This window comes from Protopterus annectens, chromosome 5.part0 (genome assembly GCF_019279795.1).
Source record: "Protopterus annectens isolate FY-2018-M chromosome 5.part0, PAN1.0, whole genome shotgun sequence".
Taxonomy (NCBI): Eukaryota; Metazoa; Chordata; order Ceratodontiformes; family Protopteridae; genus Protopterus; species Protopterus annectens.
The window spans coordinates 355,545,030-355,555,139 of record NC_056735.1 but is presented as its reverse complement, the minus strand read 5'-3'; the positions used below and the strand labels follow the sequence as shown (position 1 = coordinate 355,555,139).

At 37.8% G+C, this 10,110-nt stretch overlaps 1 protein-coding gene across 3 annotated transcripts in view; it reads left to right on the top strand.

Annotated features, from left to right (window-relative positions):
* The first annotated feature begins 822 nt into the window (after positions 1–822).
* LOC122802629 overlaps positions 823–10,110 on the top strand; it is a 1,172,105-nt gene continuing 1,162,817 nt past the window's right edge. For all 3 annotated transcript variants that reach the window (XM_044072319.1, XM_044072318.1, XM_044072317.1), the window contains exon 1: positions 823–1,094. In XM_044072319.1, the coding sequence (XP_043928254.1) occupies positions 897–1,094 (198 nt within the window). In that variant the 5' untranslated portion in view covers positions 823–896. The remainder of the gene's footprint in view (positions 1,095–10,110) is intronic.

The window sequence follows — 10,110 nt, the reverse complement described above, 5'->3', positions numbered from 1 at the left end:
AGATCGCAGATATACCCCAGGGATTACCTCAGTGTCACTGCTCGACAGAGGCACAGAAAAATAATGGGTATAGTTCCCCATACTAAAGGGGTGGCCTAAGCCACAAAACGATGGGCTAGGCTTGTAAATGCCCTCGGGCAGATAGCCTAGTATGAACCTATGAACCTATGAACCTATAAGTAAAAGGAGCGTATTTAAACCACCCTATGACCATTCTAGCTGAAGCTGTTAGTGAGCCGTTAGTATGTGTTCCACATTTTGTCCATTTGTTCCACATTATAAGGGCTAGTGTTCCTCATTTTGGAGATGGAAGGTTGAGAGCTATGAAGAGGTACACTGAAGATGTAACTTTGGGATGTTTTCATACCTCTCAACCTTTTAGCCCAAGACATCTGGCCAAACCTTGACATAAGGGGGGTAAAAAGGCCCAACATAGGGACACATTTTTAAATATCGCTCTTATAAACTTAGAAAGTTGCTAGAATAACAGAGTATGTATTACAATGCATTTTTTTAAAGGATACGAAGGCTATAACGCTTCATTCCTCGGGTCATCCCAGTAATTTGTCAGAAAACCAGACGTTTTATGAGGAAATCAGAGGGAGGAGGAGACCCAAACTTTGAGGTAATATTAATCTGGACATTCTGCGAAAATTTGGAAAATTGAGACATATTGTTCCTGTTGTTTTTCCCTATACTATCAACAGATACTAAAAACTGCAAGGTAAACAGGGCGGAGTTTCCACAAGGAGTCTCTACTACGCGAATCGAAACCGAAATTTAACTTTGGTAGTCACTGATTACATAAAATGATAGTGACGTAAACCCGGAACAACTGCGGCTGCGGCTAGTCCAGGTCCAGATGGTTTCCCTTCTGGATCACAATATCTACAGTTATGACAGTCGCAGTCCTCCCGAACAGATTTAACGACGATGAATATAAAAACTGGCTGAAGTCAACACATAGCTTATTATGCCTAAGGAACGGCATAGAAAAATTTGTTCAACAAGAAACAAAATCATTTCATTTGCTTCTTAAAAGTAAACTGCAAGGCGAGAAATGCAACGCTAAATGCACGCCACAGGTGAACAAGGTAATGTATTTCAGATTACATGTGAAATGGGACACACTCTGTACCACTGTTCTATTTGTGAACGGATTTCAGTTTGTGAAGTGACTAATGAGGTAACTTGTAAACAAAACTGGCTTACTGTTACTACCAATCTTATCAACTGCTCCGATTTAGCCTTAAGTTTGCTTTGTTTTATGCATAAATCTAGACCTGTTCAAAGGTGAATGCTTAATTAAATCATTGAACTATGCCTATAAAAAGATTCAGTATTGCTAACCCTGTGGGGCATAGCTCTTAACCAATCGGGGACAAATCTCAACAACCAGGGACAATCTGGGACAACTGTAAAATATTAGTTCAATTAAACAGAGATGTGGTGGTGCTGCGGTAGCGTTGTCGCCTCATAGTAAGACGATGTCCGGTTCGATTCTCAGCTAGAGCGTCTTCTGTGTGGTGACATGCGTGAATGGGCGTACCTTCGTTGAAGGTTGTGCGTCAGACCTGGCAGGTCGGCATGTAAAAATCAACTGCCAATCATTAGCGGACCGGAGTTCCGCTGTGGCGACCCCTAACCGGGAAAAGCCGAAAGACACAACAACATTGACAATAAGAAAATGTGAATTCATATTAATTTTCTGCAGTATTAGAGGTTTATAAGTCTTATTATTGTCATTATTTATTGAGTAGGTCACCACTTTTTTCCCAAAGTCACCAGTTTTAGGAGGGATTTAGTGGGTCCGAATTAAAATTTGAGACAAAATCAGGGACAATGGAGAGGTGTACTGTCTTCACCCCTGAACTTCTTTGCTGAAGAATTCAGGACAATGCCAAAAATGAGGACAAAGGTCCAAAATCCATGGCATTCATACACACAGACATAAAAAAATCTGGGCAAAGGGTTCTTGAAAAGTACATCTGGTAAAAAATGGACAGATAATTAGTGCCATATTGCCTGTTTTCAGTGATCTCATGATAGTCCTGTTGAAGGAATTCTTTCACTTTTATTGGTGATATCGTGACTAAATTGTGTTTGTACTTTCCATTATTAAGAAGTGTGGTACTCCATAGCATACAAAAGTGGGTACATACTACTTGGAATATAGTAATATAATGGATTAAATAATTTTATTGTAAGTTCTAGTAAGAGATGTGTTCTTGGACATCCAAGCAACTGTGTAACTTCACCTTTTATACTCATTGCAGTACTATATGCTGATGGCCAAAAATTGCTGCATCAAAAAAACATTTAGCCATTTTTGGAATCTTTAACTTTGAAGCAAAGTCTTTTGCTTCCATATGTAGTTCATTGTTATCTTGATTAGCTGAATGGAGAAGGTTAAGTTACATGACCCTTGCTGTTCGGTTGGAAAAACAAGTAAAATAAATGAAATGTTTGACTTGAAATTAGTGACTCAAATATTTGCCCATGCATTTCTTAACACAAACTGTGAGTGATCTGCTCTTCCTAGACAGTATAACTCAGTCTCCAATGAAGGATAGCTTTACATTTGTATTTGTTCATGTGTTGCCTTAGAATATAAACTGTTTGTGTGGGCTGATGTTAGTTGGTTGAAGGACCAAATTGTCAGGACAATATGGTTGATAGTTTGGTTTGTCAAACCATTCTGAGTTCTGACTGAGATCGTGGCACAGCTGGGATGGGAGAATGTACCCTTTTCCCCACTGTTGTGCAATCTCAGAGTTTGTATAAATAATTAGCAGGGGATGTGGGGGTGCACATTGGCTTGCTCCCCTAAAAAAGCTTTGTGTTGTTGTCAGGTGTTGTGTGGACTTGTCAGTTAACTGCATATGGTCTTGACCATATAGGTTTCAGTAATGTGTTTTTTTTTTTTTTTTGATAAACTGACATAGATACATTTATATAACCAGTTTACACTTGTGTGCAACTGTACTAACTAAAATATATGTGTCTGGATATACCTGCAGCTTTTGTAACCAAAATGCAGGTTTCTTTATGTAGGTTAGCATTTATAGTGTCTGGAATTACCAGCAAAAATGTTTGTGCACAAAACATTTTAAAGTTGGCAGATTTCTATTTAAATACACTGGTCACTGGAGAGGCTTTGTGAAAATTAAGGTTCTGCAGACTTCTCGTAAGATTGCTAGCCCAGCAACATAGCTTCATTACTGATCACCATCTATCCAAACAACAACTGTGACTCTTGCCCTTTGGTTTAAAAATATGTTGATGCAGTTTGTTTACACTTATTAGGTATTGAAATTTAGTATGTATAAGGAATGCAGTATTCTTGCAGCTTATGAGCCCTGTAATTTGATTGTCTGAGCACGGAAGAGATATAAAATTCGGTATTTTCTGTATTTATGCATTCATATGAGTAGCAGTTAAAGAGATGTAGCAAGTGATCATATATGCTACTATTAGTTAAGCAACATTGGCTCTTTAAAACTAAATATGTTTTGAAGACCAGTTCTTTATACTGAAGAAGGTTAAAGTGTGCCAGTTAGTGGACCATGTCATACTGTGTATGTCTCTTTGTGCTACTAGTGTCAGCTTATTGACGGTATATGGTTTTTGACTGTCAAAGTAAACCACATATAGACATGACAGTATAAAGAAATTGATGTTGGGCATGAAACTCGTAAAGAATCTAGCAATGAGAATAAATCCAGAATAAAAGTTTTAGATATATTCCTAATATGATAGGATTTCTAAGTCTACTAGTTCTCAAAAGCTGTACTAACCACATGCTATGACAGAATCAGGGACTAATGTCAAACAAGTACGGTGAGTAAACATACCAGGCTTTACTTGTTAACAGGGAAGGAAACGAGTCAGAATTAATTAAAAAGAGTGGTTGTGGTAGAGTTAAAGTAGCAGGAAGCGTAGAAGAAACTGTGTGCAGGTGTACTGAAAAGTATTTTGTCAGATTCATAGTCTATTTGAAATGTTCTTGATAGAAACACATTACTTTCTGGGACTTAAGTAGCCAGTACAGTAGATGGTTTACCTGGAGGGCTTTTAAAAGCAATTGGAAATTTGATTGACCACATATTTTCTTGGGAGGGCTTTAAAAGCAAGTGAAAATTTGATTGACCACATATTTTATTAAACTGCACTAAACATCCAAATTGATAGAAGATAAAAATCATTGTTGTCAAATGTGGTGGGGGAAAAAGTCTGACTTTGTAAAAGTTTCAGCTGAAGCAAATATTTGTTGTGCAGTGGACGAGAAGCTGATGCATTATTTCCATTTTCCAAACATGTTCAGTTTAGAAATGCAGTACTAGAAAACCAAGAGTCTATAGATATTATACAAGATTTAATAGCCTGCCAAAACTGCAACTTTAGAGACTTCTATATACAGTCTTTAAAACTGTATGCCGAGATAATTTAAGAGAGAGGCTTTAGCTTATCTTGCTATTGTAAATGAAAACATATTGTAGAATTCCAGAGCACTATGCATCTTGGAAACATGGACAAAAAAACAGTAAAACAAAAAGTATAAATGTGATGTAGATTAACAGTGTAAATTCTAAATAGGAAAATGTTTGAAAAATAGATGTAAACAACAAAACAAGCAGTGATATAAATTAATTTAACATTTATCAAGTAGATCAAATAGTATCTGCATATTCTGTGGGGGATTTAATCTACATGCAGAATGTGCCACTGTCGAGCAGAGACACAGAAGTGATCCCAGGGTGTATTTCCTATTCCCCATCCACTCATCAAAATTTTTTTTGAAGAGTGCTAATGAAGAACTTTGCTTGACATAGATGGGTAGCTTGTTCCAAAGTATAGGAAGTCTCCAGGACAGGAACCTATCCCTCCAGTGTGTCCTGTTTATTGTGGTGACAAGGTTTAGGTCCCTAGAGTGTGTAGCTTGGAACGATTGGGATTTCTTTAGGTGCAGCATGTCCAACAGCTCTGGGTTTGACATAGCTTTATATGTTAGGCAGAGATCACCTCGGAGTAGGCAATATGCTACGGAGTAAAGCTGGAGTTTTTTGAGGCGCTCAGTGTAGGGCATTTGTTTGAGGCCAGTAATCCTCTTTGTGAGGTACTTCTGTGGCCTTTCCAGCTGCTGCAGATGTCTTGTGAGGTGCATTCCAAAAGGGGCGTTGTACTCTATAATGGGTCTAATGAGTGTCGAGTAGAGGGGAACAATGACTTCTTTTTTCCTGGATGAGAACCCTTTTATGATGAGGTGTGCCATGTAGAAGGACTTCCTGACTACTGTGGTGATATGACTATCAAAGGAGAGACTACTGTCCACCTGGGTCCCAAGGTCTCTTATTACACATTTGGTGTTAAGTAGATTGCTGCCTATGTGGTAGTTCATGGGTACAGAGTTTTTACCAAAGGGGATAACACTGCACTTTTTTGGCATTGAGCTTAAGGCCATGGCTTGGACAACAGGCACCTGTCTCAGTGAGGCCCATCTGTAGGATGTCTGCATCATTTGGGGACTTGACTATGGCTCCTAGTTTGCAGTCATCTGCGAACTTTGTTAGCCAGAGGACTTCTGTGTTAGCCTGTACTTCAGAGAAGTAGATACCAAACAGGAGAGGTCCCAGGACGGAACCCTGTGGTACTCCACTTGTCACTGCTTTGAGGTCAGATTTGGAGTCTGCAACCTTTACAGTGTGGGTTCTGTCAGTGAGCCAGTTGGCAACCCATCTTGTGACGTAGGGATTTATACCTAGTTTAGTGAGTTTAGCTATAATTCCAGAATGGGGGATGGTGTCAAAAGCCTTGGCAAGGTCAAGATAGGCTGTGTGAGCCACCTTACCCTCATCCACGGCTTTGGTGACTGCCTCAAAGAAGTCGATCAGGTTCAGGAGGCATGATCTGCCTTTCACAAACCCAAACTGGGTAGTATCCAGAGTTTGGAGGTTACCAATGACTTTGTTTATGAGTTCCATGATGATACGTTCCATGGCCTTGCAGACCAGACTCGTCAGGCTATTAGGTCGATAGTTCCCGGGATCAGTGGTGACTCCCCCTTTGTGGAGTGGGATAACTGTTGCTGTGCGCCATTCAGTGGGCACAAAGCCTGATGCGAGGCTATTATTGAACATGGTGCTTAAGTGGGGAGCCAGTTCGTTCTGAAGTTCATGTAAAACGCAGCCTGGGATTTTGTCCGGTCCCATGGATGCTGTGTTTTTGGCTTTAGAGAGTACAGCTTTTACCTGTGTAGTTGTGATTACAGGGACTCTGCATTCTTCCTGTATAGATATGGGCCCTCTAGGGGGTGAGAGGGGGGTAAAGTTAGCACTGAACCTATCTGCCAGGATGTTGGCAATATCAGTTGGTTCTGTAATTTTCGTGCCTTTGTGCTGTAACTCAGAGCAGATCTGGGTGTTGCCATCTAGATTCTTGACATACTTATAGAATGCTTTGTGGTTGTCCTTGTATCCGGTAACAGTGAACAAAGTAACAAGTTTGATTTTTTTGCATCTGTACTTAATAGACAGGTGCTCTTCCAGAATTAGTAGTTACTTTAGAGTGTTAAAAAGATAGAATTATGGATATGGAAGCTTTAGTAAACATGATTAACTGTGATATTTTTCAATAAAATTCAGTCCAAGTTAAGAAAGTCAAAAAACAACATACATAATTTAGTTGGACCACTTCCATTTGACATGTTGATGTTCTGAATCCTTCTGTAGGAGACCGCTAATATTGTGGAGTGATGGGCCAAAAGGTACCCATATGAAGGAGAAGCAGATGAAGATGATATGTCACAGGAAGATGTTCTGGAACTTTCTGTAGAATACTCACAGGAAACAGAACAAATAGGATGCTCTCAGTCTGGAAGAAAATAATCTAAGGGAAAACCCATTTGATTTAAAGGAGATTGCTGGACATTCTAAGCTAGATGAAAGAAAGAGATTACAGAAAGTAAATAAAACTCAAGAAAATTAGAAGATTAGTAATCAGGACTATTTAGAGAAATTCATATGATATAACAGAAATAAATAAAATATATTACACTGCAGATAAATGAATAACAGATAAAGGCATTATCACAAAAATGTAGAGTAACAAAAGAAAGGAAGGGAACATGTAGAGTGCCACCCTGGAAACATAAAATGGAGAAAAATATAAAGCAAAGTGTCACTGTTAGAATAATATAGAAAAGAGAACAGACTGTCAAAAGTATGTAGAAAGATCGACATGGAAAAAGTGATGCACAATATTAAAACAGACCAGGACTTACCATGTGCTATTGCAAGTAACCTAAAAATTTCAGCACATGCAGAAAAAACTTAGAAGTTATACAGATAAATATAAAGGAAAAGCACAAAATAAGCAATTCATTGATGACCCCTAAAAGGTTTTATAGAGAATTGGGATACAAAGTAAAAAGAATAGAAACACCACCAAAAAAGAAGAAATGGGAACATTTTGAAGAAATGTGTCTGAAGACCCTGATGGACATAACAAAGATACTGAACTGAGAGAAAGATTAAAAGAAACACTAAGAAGTTCTAATGTAGAGTAGGATATGAAATGGGATAAGGTAGTGGCCAGAGAAACGCAGACAAAATTAAGGCAATCTCCTAAATGGAAAACTCCAGGCTCAGATGCAGTACCTAACTTCTGTTTAAATGTATTAAGATCCTTACTTACAGAAGGATTTAACCCCAAGTAATAATTTACTTGTATGCACATCCTGAACAGATGATAACCTGGTTAACACCAGGAAAAACAATACACCTCCTTAAGAGTGGACCTGCAAGCCATGCTAAGAACTATAGACCAAAAATTTACCTCACAACAATATACAAATTACTTATTGGAACTGATGCAGACAGAGTACATAGTCATTAAAAATTTAGTTATGGCAATAGAATAAAATAGTAACAAAAAAGTCATAAGGAACAAAGGATCATTTGTTGCTAAATAAAGCCATTAGAAAGAGTTTTAAAAAGAAGAAGAATCTGCATATGGCATGGATAGATTACAAAAAAAAAAAAAAAAGACAGCATCCTGCATTCATGGATAAAGGAATGATTACAGATATACAAGATGCACCCTACATTGATCAGTTGCATTCCAGTGACCATGAAACAGTGGCAAACCACTTTGCAGTTGAGCCATGACAAAGGGCAAATTATTATTCCAGGGATAAAAATTCAAAGATGAATATTCTAGGATGAATTTTTGTCACCACTGTTGTTTTGTCATGCTCTTAAACTATTAAGCTGTTTACCTAGCAGATTAGACTATGCTTACAATTTGACTCGCAAAAAACAGCATTTGTGTAAAGACTTCTCATCTAGTTTTTGTGATTTTAAAACTGTGTAGTGTATCAGATGAGTTGAAAACAAAACTTCATAAGTTAACATTTTATCAGACAATATACAAATGACATTTGTTCTTGTTAATTATGCAAAAGCAACATTTAAAAAAAAATGAAAACTGCAGCACCAAGAAAACATTAGCCTGGGACAGGAATGTGATATAAAGGAACATGAGCAGGAGGAAGTCTATACAAATTTGGAAATGGATGGAGATTCAGCAATAAAGCATGAACAAATGAGCATAAAGCTCAGCAAGGAATACTTCAGAAGACTAAATCTAATACTGAAAACAGCCTTGACATCTAGGAATAAAGTCCCAGGTATAAATTGGTTTGCTGTGCCTGTTCTAACTTAATCTTTTGGGGTGATTGACTGGCCCAAGAAGTATTGCATCAGTCTGACACCAAAACAAGAAAAATGATCCATGCTTATCAAATGATAAATAAGAATCAGTGTATATACCAAGATTATATATTCCTCACTCAGAAGGAGGTATGGGCCTCCTTGAAATTGACTACATATACAGATCTGCAGTAATGGGACTTCACACATTTCTGCTGAACTCATTAGGCCCAAACATAGTGAAGGTTTTAAAACATGAAGAGGTCGAAGATGATATCTGTGCTTAGTTTAGTGGATGCATTTCGATATCAAGCGGAAATGGAAATTAAAACCAGAAAAGCATAAAACTCCATCAGCAACTGAATGTGCCAAAGGCTTGCTTTTGTTAAGCAGAACTGGAAACAGTTGCATATCTTGTTGCTAGGTATATGACATGCATAACAGAGGGCCTGTATAGTAACGGGGAAGATTGTTGTACTGGATATTGTGGAAACACAGTGATTTAAAGCATAGTTGGCTCACCACTGTAGGTTACTAAAGGGAAGAATTGCCATAATATTTGAACAGGTAAAATTTGTGTCTCATAGGGTTCAGTACTAGAATACACACTATTTTTAAAGATACAGCATTAGCATCCAACTATTACATGTTACACAGATAATGTTCTCTTACCAAATTGTGGAAGAACTACCCTCAGAGCTTATAATACTATACCAAAGGGCTTTGCAAGATTTGGGTCTACATTAGAACATCGAATATTTAACAGTTCGAATCACTAAAGGTTGACCCTTAGTGATCGAACTGTTAAAACATTGAATGTTTGGAAAACAAAAAATAAAAACAAGAAAAAAAATTATGCACCCCCCGCATGGGGGGCACCCCCCCATGCCCCCTACTACTTAAATATACCAACTCCAAGACCGCACTACATTGAAGTAAATGGAAATATCCCCTTACGGAGATTTCTGTTTACCTCTTCGATGTTCTGCAGTTTCGATATTCTCATGTCGACAATGTCAGATTCGACATTGTTGGCTTTCAAAAATTTAATATAGACCCGCAAGATTCTATTTTAGCTTCAAAACGATTAACATTTGCTCAGTCTTCAGAAAGTATTCACTATCTTCCTAGCTACCCCAACAAACACTCTGAGACAAACCAGGTCTAAACATCTCTTTTCCTGAAAACGTAAAACATCATAACTACAACTTCAAAAATATCTGGATATTTAGACTGACTCTACTCTGTCTTTTTAACATCAGGATAATGCAATCATAGACAGTATTCTAAGTTGACTGAGGCAATGTTACAGAACCTTTTGATACCAGAAAACTATTAGGATTAAAATGTCTTTATTTCTAGAGTTAATTCTGCTTAACTATTAGGATTAAAATGTCTTTAT